Source organism: Pseudorasbora parva, chromosome 23, assembly GCF_024679245.1.
Source record: "Pseudorasbora parva isolate DD20220531a chromosome 23, ASM2467924v1, whole genome shotgun sequence".
Lineage (NCBI taxonomy): Eukaryota > Metazoa > Chordata > Actinopteri > Cypriniformes > Gobionidae > Pseudorasbora > Pseudorasbora parva.
In genome coordinates this window covers 5654238-5681529 of record NC_090194.1, presented here as the reverse complement: position 1 = coordinate 5681529, position 27292 = coordinate 5654238, and the positions used below count along the sequence as shown (strand labels likewise).

General features: G+C 37.7%; 2 protein-coding genes across 3 annotated transcripts in view; both read right to left on the bottom strand.

Annotated features, from left to right (window-relative positions):
* Nucleotides 1-928: 928 nt before the first annotated feature.
* rps6kb1a (ribosomal protein S6 kinase b, polypeptide 1a) lies at nucleotides 929-20974 on the bottom strand. The gene is made up of 15 exons (XM_067432539.1): nucleotides 20593-20974; nucleotides 18130-18173; nucleotides 17291-17408; nucleotides 14873-14941; nucleotides 10846-10993; nucleotides 10634-10691; nucleotides 9955-10055; nucleotides 9747-9837; nucleotides 7480-7570; nucleotides 4846-4953; nucleotides 4692-4754; nucleotides 4506-4583; nucleotides 4271-4378; nucleotides 2921-3033; nucleotides 929-2177 (listed from the first exon to the last, which is right to left on the bottom strand). The coding sequence occupies exons 1-15, from the start codon at nucleotides 20662-20664 to the stop codon at nucleotides 1928-1930; spliced, it is 1512 nt and encodes a 503-aa protein (XP_067288640.1). The 5' UTR covers nucleotides 20665-20974; the 3' UTR covers nucleotides 929-1927.
* Nucleotides 20975-24296: 3322 nt separating this feature from the next.
* LOC137062328 (uncharacterized) overlaps nucleotides 24297-27292 on the bottom strand; it is a 78577-nt gene continuing 75581 nt past the window's right edge. For both annotated transcript variants that reach the window (XR_010901225.1, XM_067433211.1), the window contains one exon: nucleotides 24297-26988. Coding sequence is in view for 1 of the 2 variants with exons in the window: in XM_067433211.1 (XP_067289312.1) it covers nucleotides 26947-26988 (42 nt within the window). In the remaining variant the exon portion in view is untranslated. The remainder of the gene's footprint in view (nucleotides 26989-27292) is intronic.

Genomic DNA, 27292 nt, shown 5'->3' with positions numbered 1-27292 from the left:
CTAAATAACCCCTTCTTACATTCAGCACAATTTTAACAAGAAGCACACTCTGTGTCGACCAGTCTCATCATGACACTTATTGTATCTATAAGAACTATAATACAAGGAAAGAGCACCAACAGTCATGAAGAACAATGTCTATATACGGCAATGAAATAAATACTGATTTTTTTTTAAGGATTTACTATTTTATTACACCATTCATCATTCTGGGTTCATCTACAATAGATATTTTCCTTTCACCGCAACCACATATATCCAAGCTTATTTAATCAAAAGTCAAAAGAACAATAAATAATCCAGTGGTTTTCCCTTTATCTGCTGTATGTATATACTGCACATCTTGAAATATATTTCAAAATTTTCTTTTATCCTTAAGAATAATGCAATTATTTTGACTCAATGATCACCAAAGAAAGAAGTACTAAAAAAAAAATTAAAGGGGGCTGGCCTGTCTTTGTCTTTATGTAACTAATCCGGCGAAATCTTGAACAGCATTCTTGATTCTTAAGAATAGATCATCATTTGCATAGTTAAAAAAAAACTATATGGCACTTGGGAAATAAATTTGTTAACTCAAATGGAAACACATTTAGAAAGAAAGAAAAAAAAATAGTTACGGAAACTATTTCAGAATTGTTCAATGCTAGATTGAAAAATCATGTTCCACCAATATATTAAAACAAAGAAAAGAAAAGATGACATTAGTGGCATTAGTGTTTGTAGATGTGGCTTAGTAAGAAAACGTGTACCCTAGATTAAGAGGATTTATCTAGCGTTATCTGGTAATTAATTATTTTAATACTCTTTAGGTCAGAGTAATGCATACGGTCCAAAAGAAAAACTGTGATTTGATGCCTAGAACACAGGTAGATTCATACTTAATTATATGAATTTTAAATAGACCAAACAAGGGAAGTGTGTCCTGAAATCATTAACATCAACACTTCTGGATGAACTTGAGCAAAGAGCAAAAGAGCATAGCAAAAAAAAAAAAACCATAACAAAAAAACCCTCAGCTTATATTTATCTTCATAGTTTATCATTGGTTGATAACACAACTGTCTTTCCAGAAGTGTCCTACATCTGTGATTCTAGGGGTCCTAATAACCACTGATGCATTAAAGGGATAGTTCAGCCAAAAATGAACATTTTGTCATTTACTCACCCTCAAGTTTTTCCTACAATGGAAGTCAATGGGTGCCATGAACCATCTGGTTACTGACATTCTTCAAAATATCTTCTTTTGTGTTTAACAGAAACTCATACAGGTTTATAACAACTTGAGGGTGAGTAAGTAATGACAAAATTTTCATTTTTGGTACCTTTAAAAATCAAATACACTGTAAAATAAACAGATTCCACTGGAATGTAGAACTGGAGCTTCATCTCTGAAAATTGTGTTATTATTTCCTCACACTCTGATTGGTCCAAATCTGTATGACTTTCTGTTCTTCTGTGAAACACAAATCAATGGGGTCTAAAACAATTTTGTGTTTCACAGAAGAAAGTCATTCAGTCAAACAGGTTTGGAATGACAAAGGTGAGCAAATTTTTGGGACGAACTACCTCTTTTAACACAGTTACTATCACGAGGGGTCCAACCTCAGTCTCTTAGAACAAACTTTAAATATAGAACATATGCATTCTTCTTTACTTTTTTTCAATGAGCATGGCATATAACAGATAAAACTGTGAAACTCATGCTCCGAGTCGCCTAAAGTGCAAGGTGGTCTCTTCCTCTTTTATAGCAAGTAGCAGACCAACTCACTATGGTGCAAGTAGAGAGAGGTCACAGGCTTTGTTCTGAACAAGCTCTGCATGCTTGTATGCTTAGGCGGCAAGTGTTTAAGTGACAAATACTGGGTGCAGAAAGGCCTTTGGGTAACTTAATAAATTCCTAAAGTGCAAAAACTCAAGACGTTCATCAAAGCTTCATCCTCAAATGCTGGGGTCTCCTGCCGCCCACTGGGTGAGCCTGTTTCATGCCGGACCCCACAGTAGTTCCCTGTGGTTTTTTGATGGGAAGAGGGGCCGACACCTCCATGCTGCTGTTCAAGTCCATCGGCTCCACTTTAGACACCTTCGTGGGCGGCAGGAGAGAGGAGCTGGTTGTGGTCACTTCCGGGAAGGGTGGACCTCGAGACCAGCTCTCTAACCCTTCACCCTTCATAGGGCTGGAAAAAGCAAGTATGGCATCACGGGTTACAGATATCTATTTGTGCAAAGTTTCAAACATATAACCAGTATACACATGACCAGATAAGCTTGTTAAAGCATGCACAACCTTGGAACATATTACACTTAAAGCTCAGATAAATTAAATTGATGTCCTTCCTTACAAGATCAATACACGAATCAATACGTTTTGATATATATTCTTCCTATTTTTCAACTTTTTTACACGAATCAATAGAAGTTTTGATATATATTCTTCCTATTTTTCCACTTTTTTACTAACCACTAAGACAGATTCACTCAGTTAATGCAGTCAAGTATGTCATACTGATCTGTGAGTTTAGTTTGAATGAAATCAAAAGTGAATCAAAAGTGTCAGTACCACATGATGAACTACACTAGTGGCACTGTGAGTTTTAGATCAACTAAAAAGGAACCGAATTCAATTGAGTCATGTTTGAATCAGACCACAACGGTCATAGTGTGAACCCTCCAAAAAATGAATCAATAGGATTTTTTTGCAGAAACATGCCATTTTTATATCAAATTCATTTGAGATGCAAAACTGGGTCACATCAGATTCAGCAGTGTGGGAAAGATCAATTAAAAATCGATCAAATGAAGAACTCAATTAACTGGAAAAATCTTATTTTTTTTTTTTTTACACACAGCCCTACAAGATCATGAAAACAGATACTTAATACACTGTTCAAACCTCAGTGGAATGAGAATAACACATTACCTCACTGGTGTTCTTGGGCTTCCCAGAAGCTTGCGAGGTGAACGGGATTTTGGCTCATAAGTGAACTTTTCCTTGATGTTTTCGAGCACAGATGGAGCTACGTACGTAAAGCCCTGAGGAGAGACGACATCCGAGAAAAGATTAAATAAAAAAAAGAGAGAGAGTTTGTGTAGACAAAAAAAATAGATGAGTGTAGAGGATGTGCAATTATGAAGCAAAACTAAAAAAACATGTCACGCTAACAGCTGGAAAAAAACAGTTAAACAGTAATAATACAGACCAGATGAGAGACATTTTTCCTTTCTCGTAAGTTTGTCTACAAAAACAACCAATTTACCACACACACAATGCTGACACACACTCACAATGTAGGTCGGGAGTCAGAAATTAATCTCGTATGCATTCTCGAGTGCTCAACATGTTTAAGATCAAATGGAGTATAAACAGATTTTAAGGCTTCCGTTTGTTCCTCGTTATGTTTGGGCGATGGTGTCAAGGCCTTGGTGCTGAGTAACACTATTCTATTTGTCTGAAGTCCGTCTCATATTTATGTTCATTCATTCATAAAAAAATGTAAGTTTATTAACTATGCAGCTCAACAACTGATCAATAGCTTTGCTATTAAATTTATATTTTTATGTCAGTGAATTTATCTAAACTACCGTTCAAAAGGGTCAGTAAGATTTCTCTTATTTCAAAGACATCCTCATCAGTAAACAGTAATTTACAGTAAGTGACAGTATAGACTTTTACACTGTTACAAAAGGTTTCTATTTCAAATAAATAATAAATACGTAATACTTAAATAAATACTTTCTATTCATCAAAGAAGGGTTTCCACAAACTGTTTTCAACTGATAATAACAAGAAAGGTTTTTTTTTAACACTAAATCGCCATAGTGGATGTTCACTAAATCAGGATCATGTGACACTGAAGACTAGAGTAATGATGCTGAAATTTCAGCTTTACCATCAGAGAAAATAAAATTACATTTTAAAATATATTTAATTAGAAAAGCCATTTTAAATGAACAATTATTCACAATATTACTGTTTTTACCATATTTTGATCAAATAAACACATCCTCTGTAAAGAGACTTCTTTCAAAAACATTTAAAAAAAATTATACTGACCCTAAACTTTAGGAATGTAGTGTATCCAAAACAGTAGCCCATAATTTATATTTCAAATTATTTTCCATTCATGTCATTGGCTAATAAATATGTTCACTATTGGTGCACTTTGGAAAAGGCATTTGCTACATGCATGGACATAAATTTAACAGAGGGGTGCAAAGAATATTTATTTATATATACTATAAACTTTAGCCCAAAAAGAAACAAACTGACCAGGAAGACTTGGTTGGCGCTTTCACTGAGCGTCGAGTCATCGGGACTGTCCACAGGGGTCTGACTAGTAAACTTTGAGTCAAACTGGCTAACATCATCAGCCGATTGCTGCGGAAAGAGAGATTTATGAGGAGTTATCATATGCTACATCATGAGATCTATAATAAGGATAATAATAACTAGAAATACGCAACAAGAGACAACATTTGATTGTACAGAGAGTAAACACTCGTACCAAAAAAGGTTTGAAGGGAGGTTCAACTTTAAAAGTCAGGAGATCATCCCAGTTTGTGTGTCTGAAGAAGGAGTGAGTCTAAAAAATACAAATCTCTTGGTATAATTAACAGAGTTCCCCTATACATGTATATGATATTTCCTGCTTTTATGATAATGGGTTAACCACATCAAAAAGGGCAGATACCTGGATGTCTAAAGCATCTCGAGGACCTGCTCCTATCCTCACCGATGCGTTTCTCTTCAGCAGCTGGGTGCGAAACACACACACACACAACCCCTATAAGCAATCAGCCCGAATTCCACACAGCTGTCAAACCTGACTGACCTAAGACTTCTACCTTTTTCAGAAGGTCGCGTGCTTCCTGGGTGAGGTAAGGTGGAAGGTTCAGTTTGCACTTCAGGATTTTGTCAATGGTCTTTTTCCGATTCTCTGCGGTGAATGGTGGCTGTAAGTGAAAGATTTAAGAGGTTAGAGGGTAAATTTATTCTCTAAAGAAATTCATAAGACATTTGATACCTTTTCACAATAATTAATAATTTTTTATATGTCTGAATGGAAGGAAATTATATTCAATATCCAGTAGAGAGTCTTCCCAGAAAAGGAGGAGCAACTCCATGTTAATGCCAAGAATTTAGACATGTCAAACAAGCACATACAAGTTCAGGTGTCCATATACTTTTTGATCATGTGGTGTAGGTTTTATCTACATTTGTTTACATGAATTGTTTGAATAAGATTCCATCTGTGTTATTTTTGGGTTCACACAGTGAAACGGTATCTATGTTAAAGAGGTCACAAAATAGGTTAACAGAATTATTGGTAAAAAAGCTCCATCAATAGAATACCTCAACAGAGATTAGACTTATCCGGTCTTATCCAGGTCTAGCAATAAGGTGTAAGGTCTGTCTTCAGTGTTATTAACTAGAGTTGATGAATGGCAGGAGGTTTATGAGTTTAAAGTCTCTCTGTCAATCAAAGCCAAATGAAAGTCAAAAACATTCTGTTGAAGCATTTTAAAAAGTCTAAAGGTAAACTTGTGCCTTTCTGTTTGGACAATGACCTAAAAAAAGTTAACATTTTGTTATGTTGCTGCCTTGTTACACTAGTTTTTATTAAAATAAATAAATAAATAAAAACCCACAAACTACACTCCATACAATGCAAATAAATAAATAAATATATTTGTCAACTTTGCCAATTTATTAAAAAGGAAACCCTGAAATAATTATATTGCATAAGTAAGTAACTAGTTGAAGCACCTTTACAGCCTGAAGTATTTTGGAGTATGACACGACAAGCTTTGCACATCTGCATTTGGTGATTTTCCGCCATTCTTCTTCTCAGCTCCTCTCAAACTCTGTAATGTTGGATGGGGACAGTCATTTTCTGGTTTCTGCAGAGATGTTCAATTAGGTTAAAGCCCAGTCTCTGGCTGGACATTCACAGAGTTGTCTATTAACCACGCTTGCATTGCCTTTTGCCCTGTCTGAGGTTCTGAATGCTCTGGACAAGGTTTTATTAAGGCTAACTCTATATGTTGCTGTGTTGAGCTTTCCTTCTACCCTGACGAGTCCTTCAGTTCCTGACTCTGAATAACACCTCCACAGCATGATGCTGCTCCACCACACTTTACTGTTGGGATGGTATTATGCAGGTGATGAGCAGTGCCATGTTTCCTCCATGCATGATGCTTGGAACTGAGGTTCATCAGGCCAGAAAATGTTGTTCCTCACAGTCTGAGAGATTGCCTTTAGGTGTTTTTTTGTTGTTGTGCAAATTCCAACTGGGTTTTCACGTGTCTTCACTGAGGAGAGGCTTGAGGCTGGCCACTCTGCTGTAAAGCCTAGATTTAGTGTTGCAGGGATGTTTCTAAGTTTCTCTCATCGCCATATATGATCATGGAGCTCAACCGGATTGACCATCCGTTTCTTGGTCAAAAGACTCACCACTCTAACAAGGCCCTTCTCCATTGCTAAGTTTGGCAAAGAGGCCAGCTCTAGGAAGAGTCCTGGTTGTTCCAAACTTCTTCCATTAAGGATTATGGAAGCTACATGTTTCTGTGAACCTTCAATACAGCAAAGACTACAAAAAGCTTTCTCGAGATCCATGTCTTGACACAACCTTGTCTCTGAGCTCTACAGGCAGTTCTTTTGACCTCATGGCTTGCTTTTTGCTCTGATATGCATTTTCAGCTGTCAAATGAATTTGCCACAGGCTATATCCACTCAAAGTCTCACAGAAAAGGCTACAAATATGCATGCAATATAATTATTTCATGATGGTGTATGGGGTGTAGATTGAGGTGAAAAAAGTTATGTGAAGTATTAGGCAGCAACATAAAATGTAAAAAAAATTAAGGGGTATGACTATAATGTAAACTATATAAGGAGCCTTTGAACATTACTATAATAATAAAGGATACAATTAACTACAGAGCTCAAACAATACAATTAATTAGCTTTTTATTTTTAGATATAATAAAATAACTTCAATTTGTGGTTGAAATATAATCATTTACACAGTGGCTGTCATAATTTGTTTCCATGATGGATTTATTCAAACAAATTAAATTATTAGGGCATCCCTATAAGGTTAAATAAAATATAATGAATATAAAAGCTAATATAGCGCATATATTTTGCCAGAGTTAATTTCTCTGGCGAACTAATAAGCTGTGGACTAATAAGCTGTGACTTGCCTGAGGTAAATGTAATCCTACATGACATTGTTTACAAGCGGTTTTATTGATTTTATTCCACAGTTGAAAAACACTGATTGAGCAATTACACAAGATATGATACGTTTCAGGAAGTTATACTGTATCTTTCAACATACCTTCAGATGTTTATTCATGTTTATTCTACAGCTATTTTACTGCTACAGCTTATTGACCTAACTTGATCCCATCTTCATGTGAAACTTTAATAAGCAGCAACATGGCAGAGAGGAGATGTGTGAAGGGGCAACTCACAGCTCCTGTTAGCATGTCATACATCAGGGCTCCCAGACTCCACCAGTCCACAGCTCGGTTATGACCACTTCTCATGAGGATTTCTGGTGCCCTGAAAGAGGGAAAGAACAAGAGAAACAAAGAAAGAATGAATGAGTGAAGAGTGAAAGGGCAAGAACACCAACCCTTTTTTTTTGTGCTGTTGTTTTTTTGTTTTTTTTTTACCTAACTGACCCCAGAGGCCAAATAAACCTTCAGTAGACAGGCTCTGGCCTCTATGAACTGGATAAACTTTTAACTCTTTACCTGCCAGCTTCTGTTCTGAACATGCAATATATTAAAAGAAAGAACAGAAAAAAAGTTGCATGCATTCTTTTAATAAACACTTAAATGTACATTTTGAGCAAACAACATTTTGAGCAAAAAGCTAAGAAGAAGGGGGAAAAAAAGTTCTGTCAAAGACTACATCTGGATCGGATTCAGAACTGATTAAAACATAGATAAATTGAGTCCATCAACAGGCCACAAGAAAACATTGAGTTTTCAAAGATTTCTAGCCTAGACACCATTTTTTAAACTAAAGGCTGAAAAACACTACACGCATATAAAATCTGAAATGATTTTAAAACATTAGGCATCATACACTTGCTGACTTTGTTAAAAGGTTATAGTGATAAACTATGCATCATACATTAACTGGCTGATGATTGCATAGTAAAGACTTTCAAATGGCCGGTTTCTTCATTGGGGCAATGGGGCAATTCACCACCAAAGTGCGAAAGGGACAGATTTTTCAAATCACATTCAACACAGTTACGCTAGATGTCACTATTCTAGACGGTTCTACCTCTGGATATATAGTCCAATCAGTGTCAAGTTACGTTCTGTGGAGTACTACCCCTTATTGGGCGATTTCACTCTGGCTGACAATCACCCAGACAGTTCTGAAAGACCTCCACTTCTTTCGTACAAATGTACTTTCACCATTATGCGTAACCTTAACTTGCACAGCGATTGGTAGGAACAAACATAACTATTCATTTAAGTTGAAGTGACATACAGTAATTTCCCCATTGCATAACGTATGTCACAGACATATTCTCCAGCTGTAAATGTTACAAAGTCAAGCAAATATTTCCATTTTGCTGTCAGGAGTAGACAAATCTAGCCTAGAAATCTAGACGCACCCTAGCGGCAGCAAATTTAATTTGCCCGCAAGTGTGGTCTAGCAACTCTCAATTCCTATCTGAGCTGTATTCCTCAGAATCTGGACGGCCCAATCACATCGTGTAGGTAGGCTATAGAGTCGGCGGGCGGGGCCATAATGACGACGGCCGAGTTGCGTTTGCGTGCTTCTAGTAACACAGTCTTCTAGTAAACACAGAAACTGGCGAACGGCGGCGGTCTTTCGAATCAGCTCTGCCCGCGCCTCCGGAAGACTTGGAGTTAAGCTTTCCTCTGAGAAAAGAACAGAGCGGCACTGAAGTGATTCTTAAAAAGGGAAGATGTGTTCGGAGTTTAGCCGACCGGATACGGCGAATGTTTAATCAGTCAGCGAGCTCCCCTTCACCGTCGTTGCTCGTTGCTCCGGTTGGTGTACCGCTATCCTATCGTGTGCAGAGGGAGTTTGAAAGACAACCGTTTATCCCGCCCCTCGGATTGAGCCCTGTCTATGGTGAGTTTCCAGACCAAACATCTTGATGTGGGTCTGGCTTGTCAGGCTAAGACAAATCCTCTCAAGCACAAACTTCCGTGAACGAGCGCCACATCAAGCATGAATTCTGAATAAATCATACATTTTGCTAAAATATTTGTTGTTGTTAGTGATGAATGTGCCATATGTATAAATTCAAACCTTTAAATAGGTGTATTTTTATGATAGCAGTAAAGTGATCAAAAGCCTTATAATTAGTCTGCGCTTTTGTTTTTATTTATTTTCATTACTAGTTTATTGAATTTAACTTCTGCTTTAAAAAGCATGATTTTGTTTTTTAGATTGTAATGTTACAATGTTATGTGATTTGACACTTTTTTGCATTTAATAGGCAATCAAATACTACACAGTTACATTCAGGGTTTGTTTTCAGTCTTTGAAAACATTGTTTGCTGAGATATATCGCCATTCAGCCCAAAAATACATAGAATATTTTTTGGCCTTATATCGCTCCACACTACCCTATGGCTACCCATATTTTTACCTAAGCAGTAATGATACATTATTGTTAAGAAGTTACAGTAGCATAAAAAAATTATGTTTAAAGTGGGTGAAAATGTGAGTTTGTACATACATGTACTCTATGGTTCCACAGAAGGTGTGTGTGACGGTACCGTCGTGGATCGACTCCTTGCACAGTCCGAAGTCCGTCAACTTCACATGACCTGAGATGAGAATGAAAAGTGCACATCCATAGAAGTACAGTCTATATTGAGCAGGATGTGATGCAAGCCTGAGGACTGTCTGGGATAAAAGGACAGAGGTGAGTGTGTTTTATTTACCATTGTAATTGAGCATGATGTTCTCTGGCTTCAGGTCTCTGTAGATGATGCCTTTCTGATGAAGGTGACCCAATGCCATGGAAATCTCTGCCAGATAAAAGCTAAAAGGAGTTTGTGTGAATAAATAAATGAAATGATGAATACAATACAACATAAATAATAATGAATTAATATAATGCTTTTCACAAATGTTTGTTACACAATTAGTTCACCCCACAATATTTTAGTATCATTTTCTCACATTCATGCAATTTTTGAACCATAAATATACATTTAGGGTTTAATCAAATAAAAAAAGTCCTAAAAATTAAGGGGTTCCAAATATTTACAATAATATATAATGCCAGTACAAGAGTCACGTAGACCACATTTGAGGTACTCTTACAGTGAAAATACCTATGTAGACTCTTGTGTGTGCGTGTAAAAACATCTTCAAAATGATCATGGTCACTCATTCAAATAAATTGACAAGCAACTTCCATGTATTTGGTTTGACAAACCATTAAATAGACATTTGGGCCAGCTGTACAAACTATATTTGTTAAGCCAATGATTTTTGAAACCTCCCACAGGAGATCAATGTTTATACACAACAGAAGTGTTGCATCTAGATAGCAGACAGGTCATCTTGACCCTTGATTTATCTATATACTGATAAGAGTAATAAAGCCTCACTCACCAGGCTGTGTCCTCCAAGAAGATCCCCTCCCTCTCCAGCTGCATGAACAGCTCTCCACCTGTTAGAGAAACATGACCTTGATTCCAGATACATTCTCTAAAAACATGCTATTTTTCTACTCAAGACTATTTACATTTGAATATGAATGCATTTTGTCAGGATTTGCTGACTTTTGAGCACAAAAAAAGCACTAGTAGCTGTGTTGAACTCACCACTAAGGTACTCCAGGATGAGGTAAAGTTTGCCCCCCGTCTGAAAGGCATATATGAGGTCCACAATGAAGGGATGTTTAACTTCCTCTAGGATGCTCCTTTCTGCTTTAGTATGAGCAGTGTCCTTTGCATTGCGTACAATCATGGCCTGTTAAAACAGACAAAGGAAACAGAATCCATTTAGGAAAGTTGTGTTTTTAAGAAACTGTCAAAACTCACAGCACTTGGGACTGCCTGTGCATGAACATCCTGGCGCTGGAGGCTTGTAACTCCTTTAATCACAGCTGTGAATTCATCAGGCTGGTGTCATTAATGTTTTTATTGCGGTTGCAATAAACAGATGTGTGCAAATCTAATTTGGGAATAGAATCCAAAACATTCCAATCATGTAAGCCACAGAGAACAATGCAGCAGTCTCAGAACGATTAAACTGTACCTATGGCCTTGGTACACAGTTTACCCTCCTTCCATCCCAGAATGGCTTAAAGCAGTGTTTCTCAAACGATGGGTCGCAGACAGCAACAAAATGTAATTGTAAACGTGGTGAAAACCTTTTAAAGGGGTACTTCAGCGCTGGAAAGATGTATCTGTATTTATTAATGTAGTAGAAATGTGAAATTATTTTTGAATTTGGTGCCTTCTAGACTGAGAAAAGACAGAAAATGTATTTGTCTCATGGGGATGAAAGACTACAATTCCCAGAATGCTTCGCTGCCCTGTGAGGCCTTTCCCAAAGCCACCACTACTGGATTACAGTGACTGAGTTTGAGTTAGAGAACAGACGTTACAATTAAATTCTGAACGTGTCTGTTCAATATAACGATCGAGTTGCCGCGTGAGTCTCACAGCACTAACTCAGATTAGGAGTCAGATTACATTTAATGTCATAAATGAGCTAATTAGCTCTCATGATGAGAGCTGTGGAAATTTGCGACCACACTCACGGCATACATTTACAACGCGTGTTCAGTCTGGCGCGGTTTCAGTTCATGCCTTTAGAAGCTTAACTTTCATAGAAATTAATTTGAGTTAAAACACGAACATTGCTTAGCATCCGTTTAAATTAATGCCTGCAGCTGCGAGCTGTGCTGTGAGTGTGATCTCCATCCCCCATGTGCGGGTTGAAAACATGTGGAAATTGCTCCCTCTGCTGGCTGTAGTCTTTAGCCTCTGGCCAAACATTCCAAAGATGTTCATGGGAGGAATTTTTCCAGAAATAAAATGCATAAATCTCTCGTCTAAGAGGGATATGAGAGATGGGAAAGCACAATCATTTGATTATACTCCAGGGTTTCTACTGATACAAAGCCATATGCTAATCACTGAAGTAACCCTTTAATGTTCTTTAATGGGGTGCACATATAATGTTAGTATGATTTTGACATCAAAAATTGTCAATTTAGAAATTAAAGGCATTTTTCCTACCCTTATTTTAGCCTCTGGTTTGAACGCTCTGTTTGAAGGGGTGTGTCTGCTGTGAGACTTCAGTGTAAACGCCCACTGCTGTGACTGGCTAACATCTTTGTATATGAAATAACTAGTATTACATGTTTTTACTATTACAGCTCTCAAGTTTAACTAATTGTGATACGTTTTTATTATAGCGTTATATTTAGATCTATAGCATTATATTCAGATTGTGACATGAAAGGTTGCAGTAATGAGCATTGTAGCCGATCACAGACATGTTGAGCTCATGAATTCAGTGATCTCGTCATTACATCTCGATTTCTGCACATTAATGAATGCTTTCATCATAACCAACAGTGCAAACGCAATATAATGAGAGTTTTGGTGAGAGTCCAGAACTCAGTCACTGATAAACTCATACTGTTTGATTGAAAGCTCCAGCGATTGCAAAGATCACACTCTATATGCAATTTAATCACAGTTTAAATAATAGATTATATCTATAGATGTACCACAACGAGTCATTCGCTGGGCTTGTTTTTAATAAAAGCTGTGTTTGGACTAACAAAGAAGGTCTCAGTTCTGAAACTTACAAGATATTCTAATAGTATGATGACCTCTTATATGTCAAAAGCTCAAGGCACATTTGATTTTGCAGTTCATGACCCCTTTAAAAGATGTGCATGAAAGCTGTCGACTCCTGTTAGAAGCAGTTTAAGTAAAGGGTGCCTGAGAAAAACGTGCTGTCGCGATTCAGTATCTGCTGTCAGATGAGATGTTGTCAGGCTATATGTCAGTGTCATTATTCCAATGTTATTTTTGGTTAATATAGGTACGATATTGCAGGCATGATGTACATTTTATACATCAGGATCAGAGTCCATATGTTTTATGTCAGTTCATGTTATTATTGTGTATTATTATTTTTGTAATATTTTTGATGACTGTGGTGGCTGTTCATAGCTCATAACTCACTAACTTTACTGTATTAACAAAAACTAGTTTTGAACCGATATTTAACAGCCTTACCTTATAATACCGTTTTTATTTGTGTTACGTAAAGTGGCACGGTGTGTGTCAACCTTTTTCGAGAAATAAATACTTCATAGGTTCAAATTCCTAAAAATGTGGCTCAGCCTAATGACCATGGGAAAATGTGGGTCCCACGGCCAAACCAGTTTGAGAACCACTAGTATAAAGGATATTTGATCTAAAACTGCTTCAGTGCACAAAGAAGAGTCCACTAGGTGTATAATTACAGAACCAATCTGGTCAGCTATTGTGAAAAGAAAAACCCACTAAAACTATACAAGTAATCAATCATTACTGAAACGCTTCATAGGTTATGAAGATTATACACAGACCTAAAGCAAACTACACCAATACAACCAGTTAACCAGCAGTACCAGGCATGACAGAACACCAGTGTTGGGTGTAACTCACTACGAAGCAATTAATTACTATAACTTAATTATTGTTTTCTTGAAAAAGTTAAGTAAGGGATTACTCTTAATTGGGTTGGGCGATGTCTACCAAATTGGCTTAAGACGATGTCTACAGTGTTGAGTTTGAGCATTAAGCTCCTTTAATGTGGTGTGCACCTGGAGAAAGAGAACATGCACAGAGCTGAAAGGGCTCGAATGAAGCGTGTTTGACTTTAGATAAAACTACTAGAGCATATAGTGCTGAAATATAATAACCACAAACTATCCAGACTATTCTATCCACAATTTAAATATGTTGGTCAATTTTATATTATTTATTTGATAAGAACAGTTTCATATTATCTTTATCTATCTATCCTTGTATTTTTCAACTATTCGAGGTTGATATGGGATTTAAGCCATGTCTAACACCTGGTATTAAGACGGGTTGTAGTTGATCTGATCGAAAGCGGACGATGCTAAATACAGGTGTAAACATTTTGAGCTTATCTACTTTCGGCCACTTCCAGAGGTAGTGAAAAATGGGTTCGATCAAATTGCTTTCGTAGTGAAGACGCTCATGAGGACGAAAGTGTTCGAACAGCCACAAAAGTCTGCTTACTCTCCACCTACTGACCCAATGCATAAACATTTTAGGAAGTGCGCTAGCCAGACAGATTTAAACTTTGCCTGTGGGGTCTTGTGGCTATCAGAAACAAAGGTTACTTTTCTCCACACGTTTTTACGCTGTCTCTGGTCAAGTTCAAAAGTCAGTCTTTTCGTCCATTAGATTGAAATACCCTCCCTCAAAGAAATTAGGTAACTAATTAGAATCTTAATTAGGTAATTTCTCTAAACAAAGAAATGAAATAACAGAAGTGGTTGAAAGTGGACAAAAGAGATGGATTAAAACACCATGTGTAAGTTTCCCTCGTCTACTTGTGATCCGATCAACCAAAACGCATCTTAATACCAGGTTTAAACAGGACCTAAGAAAGTAATTAGTAATAAGTAAGCAATACTTTGATACTTTTTAGAGAGAGTGATTAGAACAGAATCTAAATACACTGTTGAAGATGTGATTCATTTCTTTTTTTTCTTAACTTTAACTTACCCAACAATGCAGAACACCCATACTGATATTAAGGGAAAGATGAATTACTGGGATTTTGGGGAAATATGTGGGGTCATACCTTTTTTAAGACTTTCATGGCAAATATCTTCCCAGAAGTCGCCCCAGATACCTTGCGAACTTGAAAAACCTGTGTTGAATCAGAAGAAGACTGTTAACAGACAAAAGTCTGATCAAAAAAATTGCTTGGCTACAACTACAATACAAATCTGCAAACAAAAACAGCATTAAGGACCTAAGGGCAAACAAATTATGAAGATCATCAGTCAAAGTTTGGGGTCAGTAAGATGTTTTTTATAGAAATGTATACTTTTTTTCAGCAAAGGTGCATTAAATTGATTGAAAGAGACAGTAAAGACAATTAAACATAGATGTTTTCAACATTAAGAACAAAAAAATGTTTAAATGACCAACCCAACACTTGATCCATGTTTTGAGCGAATCAATCAGGTGAACCAATGATTCAATGGCCCATTCACCATTTGAATGAATCGTAGGGCTGTAACGATACACCAAACTCACGATTCGGTTCGTATCACGATTTTTGACCCACGGTACGATACAAACCTCGATATGGGGGGGACAAAACAGTTTTATTCTGTACAGTATTCTGTAGCCTATTTTGCCGTCAATACCATATATCTGTATGGTCAATAGGCTACTGCCGACGTTTTCTTTGCTGTACCAATAGGCAATATATATTTAACATGAAGTATAGGGCCTCCTGTACATCAATACCAACAGAAGCGCCGCGTCAGACACGCTTCTGGTGTGCAAAGAAAGAGAAAACGCCACGCAGCCGCCCCGCGGATGACACACAACAGAAACGCCACGCTCACACCACGTTGCCAGCCGGTTGGGGAAGCTTCTTGAAACACTTACGGCAAATTGTGTGGGTCTTGTCAACTACACGATTGCCATCCTTGTTCTCCACCGGGTAGCTGAAATGTTGCCATACTGCTGACTTAAAAGTTGGACCTGGACAGGAAGGATAATTCTGGGAGTTGGAAGGGGTGTGTCGCGATTCTGCCTCCTCACATCGCGATACAGGTTCGTGGACCTGCGTATTGCGATTTCGATTTCATATCCCATATCGTTACAGCCCTAATGAATCGACTGAACGAATGAATGAATGACTCAATGGCCCCGTCCCAAATGGCACACTTCATGTGCACTTTCAGTCTTGTGGACTTACAATGGCCGCTGCGTGTCCGTTAAGTCCACGAGACTGCAGGGTGTCCCATTCGTCATTTTAGGTCTCAGAAGAGTGCTCGTGGCCGTTATGCGTCCTCAATGCGCACTTCTGCCGAGTCTGCACTGGTGTGGGTTACGCAGCGGTCTTCTTCCCGGCAGTCAAAGGCTGTGGCGCACATACCCTACGACGTACCCTGACGCAAACCTCTCCAAAATTGTAACAACGCGTCAATTCTACGCAGACCGCAAGAGCTGTGATTGGTCTGCCAGAACCCCTCCCTCAGGTCTATAAATAAATAAATAAATCCACGATAGGAGTGAGTGTGTCCAGAAATATAGTTTTATCCTATATTTGCTATATAACACAATATCTTGTAGTGCAGAGATGGTTTATGTTAGTGAATAAATACATAGATACGCTGTGTATAATTTTTTATTGTTTTATTGTATGTAGTTTTATATAGTTTTATTTTTTTAAACCAAAGATGTTAAATACAAAGATTTTATATCGATAACATGGACACATCACAATGGGTGCATTTCGTTTGGTGATTTCAATGGAATGAATAGTCTCCGCAACAGCAATCGATTGAAGCGCTAGTCAGTGCACGAACCACCGATCTGAAAACAGCGGCCACGAGCACTGTGGACACTGCCCACTGGCATGTGTAATTGCACATTGATGCGGTCAACAACACAGAAGTATAAATGAAAACCAACGCTTAACTTGCGGCATAGAGAAGTGGTTCCCAAACCTGTCCCGGAGGACCCCCAGCACTGCACATTTTGTATGTCTCCCTAATCAGACACAACCACTTCAGGTCTTGCCATCTCTACTAATGAGCTGATGAGTTGGATCAGGTGTGTCTGATGAGGGAAACATGCAAAATGTGCAGTGCTGGGGGTCCTCCAGGACAGGTTTGGGAACCACTGGCGTAGAGGATATGGCGCAGGTACAACGCAGAAGTATAAATCAGCCTTTAAAGTTTGTAATAAATTCTGTTGACTCAAATACAATTTTTTTTCTAAAGCTACTTAAACATTACAATGACTTTAACTGATATTTTGGTGGTGAATAAAAATTAATTGCTTGACAGCCCTACTCACAATATATTTTTTTACTTTATTTGATCAAATAAATGCAGCCTTAGTAAGAATAAGAGTCTATTTTCAAAAACCTTCAAAAAAAATCTTACTGACCCCAAACATTTGAAGGGTAGAGTGCGTTACTTTGCAGCCCACATTGTGTGATCAAAATACACCACATGCAGGGAGTCTTGCTTACCTTTCCATATCCTCCTTTACCCAAAACACGAAGCAACTCAAAACAATCTGGACGAATCTGCTCCTTGCCTTGATTTACAATATCTTCAGAGATCTCGAACTTCTCGCAGTCTTCCATACTAAAATATTGAAATTTAAGAGTAAACGTACATTAAAATATAAACATAATTGCCTTAAAGGGATAGTTGATATAGTTATGTATTTTAGGGTTAGTTATTTGTGGATTTTGATGGTCATTTTGAAGTTAACCCATCAACAAAAAAAAAAGTTGTCTTCTCCGTAAGGTATAGTTCACCCAAAAATTACCCCATATTTTACTCACCTTCAACCAATCGTAGGTGTATATGACATTATTCATTCAGACGAATACACTGGGAGTTATATAAAAAAACACCCTGGCTAGTCCAAGCTTTACAATGGCAGCGCAAGTTGAATACGGAAGGTGGTCTGCCGGAAGCAAGATATTTTACCTTATAACGTATTAAATATGGATGTTTTCTTACACAAATCACTTCAAAAGGCTGTTATTGGAGACATATGGATTACTTTAAGGATGGATGCACTTTTTTGGGCTTCAAATATCAGGTTGCCATTAACTGTCATCAGAAAGCTTGGATTAGTCGGGATATTTTTTATATAAATCAGATTTCATTTGAAGAAGAATGTCATATACACAACGAGAATGGCTTGAGGGTGAGTAAATGATGGGGTAATTTTCATTTTTGGGTGAACTATCCCTTTAAGGAGAAGACAACTTACTTTTGGAAGGGTTAACTTCAAAATGACACCATCAAAATACACAAATATTGTGCTTCCCAAAGGGCACGGCGACATACTCACAAATCAAAGCCACTGCACTGATCCATGTATTCATTAATCTTGGCCTGTGGACAAAAACAAACCATTTTGTGTTTTTGGTAAGTTTACAGAGTTTTAGGTGTGGACTGCAGTTTTTTGTATCTCTGCAGCTTTTCCACCAATTGCAGAGTGTGCAGATCTGACACGGCCATTAAAGCTCAATCTATACCGTGACTGATGCGCACTGGCTCTCCTCCATCAACCGGAGTATCAAGGTCACTGATCGCCGTTATCACATTACAGGACCCAGTCTAACAATAGAGAGTGTCAGACCACTGTAAGGGTTTTTTCTGTTTTCAGAAGCAATTCAAGAACAAAGCCGGTTTCAAAATCTGACAAAGAATTTGTCAAACTTTCTTGCTTTAAAGGGTTAGTTCACCCAAAAATATGATTTTTGCAATAATTACTCATGTCGCTCCAAACCTTTAAGACCTTCGTTCATCTTCAGAACACAAATTAAGATATTTTTTTATGAAATCCAAGAAGTTTCTGAACCACACATAAGCAGAAACGTCACTGCAACTTTCAAGGCCTAGAAAGAAGACCGTTAAAATAGTCTCTGTGACTACAGTGGTTCAACCTTAATGTTATTAAACGACGAGAATACTTTTTGTGCACAAATAACAATTTTATTCAAAAATTTCTTCTCTTCCACACAGTGCAGCGCCTACGTCAGAACGGCGCCTCCTTATTGGCCGACGCTGCTGGCGTACAACCCGGAAGGGCTCCACTGTTTTTCTAATTGAATAGCGTAGAGAATGGAGAATGGCATTGAAGAGATTGTTGAATAAACTCATTATTTTTGTTTGTTTTTTGCGCACAAAAACATTAACATTTTGACATTTCATAACATTAAGGTTGAACCGCTGTAGTCACATTGACTATTTTAAAGGAACAGTGAAAATTACCCCATTATATGTTTACTCACCCTAAAGCCATCCTAGATGTATATGACATTCTTCTTTCAGACAAATACAGTTATAGATAAACATGTCTTGGCTCTTCAAAGCTTTATAATGGCAGGAAAATCCAATATAAAAGTGCTTCACACAGTTCCCGGGGGTTAATAAAGCCTTCTGAAACAAATCAATGGGTTTATTTAAGAAAAATATCCATATTTAACACACAATAAAGTAAAATATCTAGCTTCAGGCGGACCACCTTCCATATTCAACTGCAAGAGAACTTTCTTCATAAGTTGAATACGGAAGGTTGTCTGCCAAAAGCTAGATATTTTACTTTATAGTTTCAAATATGGATATTTTTCTTACACAAACACATCAAATCAATTCAGAAGGCCTTGATTAGACCCCCAGGAGCAATATGAATTACTTTTAGGATTTTATAGGATGCACTTTTTTGGGCTTCAACTTTTGGGGTGCCATTATAAAGCTTGGAAGAGCCAACACAACTCTGATGGTATTCATCTGAAAAAAGAATGAAACACCTACAATGGTTTGTGTGTGTGTGTGTGTGTGTGTGTGTGTGTGGGGGGGGGGGGGGGGGGGTAAATTATGGGATCATTTTTGAGTGAACTATCCCATTAACAATAGCTTTAATATCTTTTTGGGCCTTGAAAGTTGCTGCCTATGGCTGGTTCAGAAACCTCTCAGATAAATACCTTAAATTGTATTCCGTAGATGAACAAAGGTCATGAGGGTGGGTAATTAATGACAGAAATTAAATTTGTGTGTGAACTAACCCTTTAATTTCAGTGAATTGCAGCTAAAGTTCATACCTCTCATATTAAATTTAATTCCATACTCATGTCTAGTCTTAAAATTTGACAGCCCATTATACAGTCACCATCATACACCTGAAGTGATGCTGCTGGGTATCCAAAAATCCAGTTTAAGCAGATAGCTGTATTTCTAGCTCTGAGTCAGCCATTAACGTTACCTGTTTGACCAGCTATTATGCTCTAAATATCAGATCATATCTTCAGTATGACCAACTGGTAGCTGGTTGGTTGGTTGCTGGTCCAAGAAGGTCCACCATCTTAATAACCAGCTCGAACCAGCTAATGACCAGCTTAGACCAACTAGAAACCATCGTAAGCTAGACTTTAAAATATATCTTACTAAAAAAGACATGTCTAACGTTACTTATAACAAAAACAACAACAACAACAAAAAACAACAAAAAACATAGTATTGCCACGACACATATTTACACACACACACACACACCATGGGTAGTAATCTGTTGTAAATTTCTCGTTTGTAAAAACAAAACAAACTTGTAACGTTACATCACATAAGTTAACTTAGCTAGCTAGCATTCAGGGGTACCATGTTATATATTAACTTACAGTATCAATGCTGTCATGTAATAGTTTAACATAGTACAGGCATAGTACTTTTATGTCGAAGCTCAGCCGGGGCATGCGATGCGAAAATTTTGGAACCGAGCAAACGTTAACGTTAGTTGTTACCGGTTACATACCCCGTCAGCGAGCTCCTCATCTGACACGCTGTCCTCCTGCGGGTCCAGGTCGATATCAAACACACCGGCCATAGTCACCGTTTCTTTACACGCACCAATACCGGAATACTGATGAATCCCGACGCCTCATGTTGCCACACGACTCGCCGACGCCATAAGTACGCATTACGCAACGTATCCCAACAGAGATAAACTACCGGTAAACGATAGTGACGGTTAACAGAGAATTTCACTGAGCGTCTGTGCGCATGCGCCAGATCGAGTCAAAAAAATGGCAATAAAAGTACCAGCGTTTTTATATATTTACACACGCGATGTCTTTTATTTCACTCCCTTCGTTTAGTTTCTGAGGTAAATGGGTGTATGGCTAGAAATAGGCGTCATTCCCTGGCCTGTGCGTGTGTATATAGGAAGCTGTTTTGCATGTAGTACCGCCTACAGCCAGTAGGTGTCGACAAAAGACTGACAATGCTTTGCTTCGGTAAAGGGCTTCAACATTCGTGCTGTTACTCCTCAGAGTCAGACACACACACACACAGCTACTGCATTATCAGTGATTTGCCAATGTGTTTTCAAGCTTAATTTATTTAATAATACAATAACCACGTTCCCTCATCTGATTTACGATATATAAATGTAGTTCAGTACTGTAGATTGAACTGCACATAGTCTATGCATACAAATGTACAACCAATAGGGCATTTCAATAACACATAATGCCATATACACTTTAAGATAACAATATTCGGTAACACTTTATTTTACAGTGTCCTTGTTACATGTAGGCTAACTATCAGTAACAGTAAATTATGCATAACTACATGCAACTAAACCCTAAACAGTAAGTATAGTTAATTAATTTTACTCAGTAATTAAATATATAATTACACAGTAACAATGCCACCTTATAAAGTGTAACCTAATATTATATACAAAAATAATCTGTGTTAGGGGGCAAATATATTTAATTTAGCTTGATCAGATTTTATAAGGTGTAGCAGCTACTCTTAGATTTTGGGATCAATGTGGACGAAAAGGTCAATCGTTTTACCACTACTGGATTATTCGTGATCGTGAAGGGCATTTCTGTTGAATGGTTGCAACTCTATTCAAACCTTTTATCCTATCCCATACTTTAAAATGTTCAAAAGTCAGCAAGCTCGCCAAAAGGCACATTCGGAAGAAAGATGCGAGCTCACACACTATACATTGTTACAAAGTGCTGGGTAGCCACAATTCTCTGTTCCCCACTTTATAAAACCACATGAATGGATCACAATGGCCACTTTGTGTCAGATATGCGTCAAGCAGGAAAAAAAATCACTATGCAAATTACAGTTACAGGGACTTTCCAAAGTAGTATCTTTTTTTTTTAAAGAGCATAATAACTCATTCATACTTTACACAACCTGACACCAAAACAATGCCTATCACAATGTATGGCTGTTGATGCCAATTACAATCAAGCTATTTTAAGCTGTATTGTTTTAAAAACAGGCCTCCTGTTGTAGTGTAGACACAGATTGTACTGTTTCCCCCAAAATGTGGCAAACCAGTTCATTAAACTCTCCATTCTTTTGCCAGTTTTAATGATACATACCTGTGGGATTTCTGTGGCATCATGCTCATGCACATGTGAGAGTTTGCCTGGGTAAAGATACCTCGATCTGCGTCAGGAGGGGTAACATTTACACCTGGTTCTGACTCAACCTGGGTGTGCCATTGTTCTCCTGTTCGGTGACAGCACATCATTGATTCATGTGGCAGGTAAAACTCCTGATTCACTCCACATCAGACTTTTAGTTATGCATACACTTGCTTTTGACATCTGTGATGGTTTTTCCGTCACCCAGAATCTTCCAAAGATGTGTCAAATAATCATACTTCAGTATGGTCACAAAACACAATGACATTTGAGAATTTTAAATAACAAAACCACTAATATGCATTTTTAAATATAATATTTTACAATAATTGTAATGTCTCTTTTATAATGGAAAATGTTTTTGTAATTGTATTTCTGAAGTATTAAACATTAAAGAGGTAGTTCACCCCAAAATTTAAATTTGATCATTTATGCCACTCACCCTCAAGTAGCCTATTAATTTCTTATGTTGAACACAAACCATTTTATTTTTCCCACTATGGAAATCTATCAACTGTCTGATAACATTCTTCAAAATAACTTATTTTGTGTTCAAACAGAAGACAGAAACTCATACATGTTTGGAACAACTTGAGGGTGAGAAAAATGCGTACATAATTGTTATATTTGGGTGAACTATCCCTTTAAAAAAGGTCATGTGTGTCCCCTAATGGTTCCTCGAGGTAATGCACACATGCGTGCACGTTTGGAAACCTAACTAATCCCTCAAAAGTGTAGCGTTGGTCACGTGCTAAACAAGAACACCTTATTGTGCAACCTACACAAAAGAGTGGTTGTGAGAACTACAACCGAACATGTCAAGCCTTATTTGAATATTAAAACCTGTTTGATCGAGAGATTTGCATAATGGCGAACCCTCAGGCAAAGGCCGTAACTGTAGTGGGCGTGACCGTTTATGAGTTAATCACATCACAACAACTACTTCATTCTGTCAGGAGAAATATGTAAAGATGATATACAGTACACATTTTCTGAGCCATTTTTCATTGATGCTTCTTATTGGCACGTACAAGAATGACGTGCACGGTTTTTTGTTTAAGTAGGCCTATTATAAGTATTTTTTAAATTCTATTTATCTATTTCCATATTCATATTTATGTATATTTATGTAGTGGACAAATATGCAGTGAAAATGCTCTTTGGGGGAGGGGTAAAACACCACTTCTAAAGAAAAAAATACATATTATTGTGTAGTATGAACATAAGGGGTCACTATCTTAGTCAATTTTTTCACTGTTTTTTGAACACTTTTACTGAAATGTGTCCTGTGGTGTGACGGCAACAATTTAAATATAGGGGTGTCGCTCCAAAGGACAACAACACAACACTTTTAAAGTGGTTCCAAAAAAGTTAAATATTTGAACAATTCCGAGACAAAAACTTACCATGTGCACATTTTATGTGCTTCAGTAACATGAGCTTGAATGGGGTCCTTCGAAATTAAACTTGTCAGTAGAATTGCCCGATTTAAAATTAGAATATGGTGTCACTGGAGGACATGATTTTCAGTGACAACATGTATCAAGTGCCTACACTTTAAAAAAAGTATGAATAAAAAAAAAAAGACAAAAAATATGCCAGAGGTATTTATTAACATCTGTATGCTTTTCTTTTTTTAGGCTATAAAATTTGTAATTTATTCAATCCTGCCTGAGATACTCACACCATAGGAGTTTTAAGATATGGCTCCAAAATTTAAGTTGTTATATCAACAGGTCCACATTTTTAAAATCATGATAATACTAATCATATTAATTTTCATCTTGTGTGACAGTGAAAATGTCATGTCACATCAAACACCCATTTACATATATATTATGGCTGCTATGGTTATATATATAGGCTGCATTACAGCCCAATATTTTTAACTGCATTAATATTCAGCCTATTATTAACATTTTTTTAATTTGTATTTCCTTCCCTGAAGATGGCAGAAATTACATTACATGTAGCTGCGCATTTCAAAAACGTTGATGTGAACAATATATTCTAAAGCTCAAATAACAAAAAGTATATAAAACTCACAAAGACCAGGACATAGATTTGATATTTAATTAATTCAGCTTTATTGATTTACACTCAGGACACATACAGTCATACATGAATGGCAGAGGGGGTTCCCTAAAAAGTACAGGATGTTCTGAACATTAAAGAGGAAATGATATGACTCGAATGTGAAAGCTAAGTAGAGCACTCTGTGGTTCCTTACAATGGAATTGCTGAAAGAACATCTTTTATAATTTAATAATAGGCTAAATTCCAGTTGCACATGTTAGATAACAACTGAACAGTTGCACGAGATAGGGGGGAAACTAAAGCAAGTGCGAATGAAGGGGTGGGCAAAAAGATCTGTTATAACAGAGTGTGTTGCAATAAGGTGTGTTCTTTTCGGATTCTCAAGAAATTCAAGTGGACAAAACCAAGTGCTAGGCGAGCGCGCACACGCACGCACGCACGCACGCCCTGTAAAGAGAAGGGCTAGAGACACACTTGCACGTCTATAGAACAAGCAGAAACACGTCAATAACGCACATAAATATTTCAATAACAACCCCCCTGAAATTAGTCCAATACCAGGACAATAAAAAAATTAACATAGTAATGCAAAAATAAAAATACAAAAACAATATAGTTATAAAAATAACAGCAACATCGACGGTGATTAAAAATACTATTATTATTTTTTTTTTAGAGGGGATGAAAAAGCCCAAAATGTCAGACAGCCTACAGACTGTTGTCGCCGGGCGAATGTAACAGCCAACACCAGTCTGATAAGCTATCTGACACACTGGGAGAGACTTGTCCACAGCAATAAAGACACATAATGAAGAATTAACTCACTTACCAATGATGAACCGAGAGGGTGGGGCTGAAAGAGAGGCGTGGTCACTAATTTTAACAATGTAATGATTTAAATCCCGTTATGGAAGAACCGAAAGCCTTTCGAATGCAGCCTCTCCTTTCTGCCTCAGCCTGACTGTGTTTCGAATCCTAGCGAGGCGCCTAGCAAGACAGCGTTCTGTAGGCAGCATCATCAAGCTCGAACGTTCGAAAGACTGTCTCGCTGGATGTTGAGACAGAGCCTCTCTCGCGCGCTACCCTTCACTCGCTCCCTCTCTACCAGCAGTGTTGCCATATCCGTGTAATATAAGCCACTTCAAAAAAAATATGGCGCGTTGCGCTTTTTGGGTTATTTCTAGAAAACAGACGCGTGTTTGGGATTTTAAAGTTACAGAACGGTATAATTAAACAAATAAAAAAATTGTGTTTTTTTATTTATATTAATTATGTATTCATTTTTGATAGTTAAAAGTGCAAACTTAAAATTGATTTAGATAGCCAACTGTATCTATGTCAAATATTTGCAAAGGTATATACTTATATATATACAAAAATTAAAAATAATTGTTAAATGCAGTCAGGTTAGTCCATTTCTTTATTTCAGTAATCTAAACTATTTGATGCTGGTCAATAAAAGCGAGCAATTGAGTTTGCTTGCTTTTCTCACGAGATCTGGCAACACTGCCTCATCCTCTATGCCAGCAGAGCGCAGTGCATTGAGTTCAGCGGAGGGTTCATTTAAGGTAACGGCAAAAGAAACTCCACACTGTTCCATTTTTTTATACGCCTGCAGCTTCCAGACTCACATACCAGGGCAGCGTTACAAAAAGGCACCGGGAAAAAAAAACATTTCACAAGCAATTAAAAAGCGACGGACAATACGTTTGCCTATCCGCCTGTGTTAAGCTTAATGTGGTCCCTGTGGCCCCCAAACACCGCACATTTTGGATCTGACACACCCATTTCAGCCTCTGATGAGTTGAATCAGGTGCGTTAGGTTAGGGAGACATCCGAATGGATATCTGCATGTAAATGAAACCATTCAAACTATAAAAGAGGGTAGATAATTACCTTTCCAACTGACAGACAATCCCTTAGTCAAATCCAATCCAGCATCTCTCACAGCAGCGAGCATCCTCCGGCGTGACCGGATGCTGTTCAGATGTATAGAATACGTGCAATATAAGAAGCTACACCCGAAACGTGGCAGCCGCCCACGCACATATGTGCCTGAACACAAACGCGCTTCTTAATCTGATTGAATGCGTTATTGCATCTGGTGGAGTGGCCCTGTAGTGAGTCATGTGGTTACACACACACGCACGCACGCACACACACACTCCTTCTCCCTCTCCTCTTTGGATCTTTGGAAACAAAACAATAACTCTAGACGAAGGGAACATTATGATTCACCAAGCTTTTAGAACACTTGCTCAGAAAAAGTAATGCAATAGGAGCACCAGTCAATATGCATAACATCTTTTAATGACTTCAGAGTCAGTTGCATTACTTTACATTCACTTCCTGTTACGCCTTAATTTAATCGATTTTCGAAACTAGCATTAGACGACCACTATACATTGAGCACATTTTTAAATTAAAGCTAAATGAATGCAGTCGGCCGCTTAAGTGTAATAGACCACACACAACACGCGCCACGGTGCACCTTAACATCTCCACCAATGGGATCAGATAACCTGTGCAAGACAGAGCTGAGAACACGAGTATCTCAGCACAAACCGCCAGCTAACCAAGCGCATTAAAAAGTAAAGAAGAAGACCACTTTTTTTCCGTGTTTCTTGATTTAGCTCTGTGTTAGCTGTTAGATGCCATAAGTTCAAGATGCATCAGATAAGAAGCACACCACACTGATCATCATCTTCAGAAACCTGTAAGGAGAGAAAGGTGGGGGGGTGGAAGAACAGTAAATTATGCATAATCAATACGGCATTAACTCATCAGAACCACCTAAGCAATCGCTCTTCTCCACATGCACTTCCTTCTAGTCTCTCCCCTGTTTCTTTAAAACGAGATTTGTGTTAGTGACACGCGCACAGTGGCATCGTCTCTTCCTGCCGGTTGAACAAGCCCACAGCTTTCCTCAAGTAACTGCAAGAGGTTCAAGTACCAGAAAAAAAGGAACATTGTTCCAGAAACATCCGTAATCTCTCATTGTGCAACTTCATCTCTCTC

Coding starts and splice junctions, on each gene's coding strand:
- rps6kb1a (XM_067432539.1), bottom strand. CDS start 20,664: ATGGCCGGTGTGTTTGATATCGACCTGGACCCGCAGGAGGACAGCGTG. Junction 3,034..4,270: donor GCGCCAACCAAGTCTTCCTG/GTCAGTTTGTTT, acceptor GTCTCTCCTCAG/GGCTTTACGTACGTAGCTCC. Junction 2,178..2,920: donor AGCCCAAGAACACCAGTGAG/GTAATGTGTTAT, acceptor TGCTTTTTCCAG/CCCTATGAAGGGTGAAGGGT.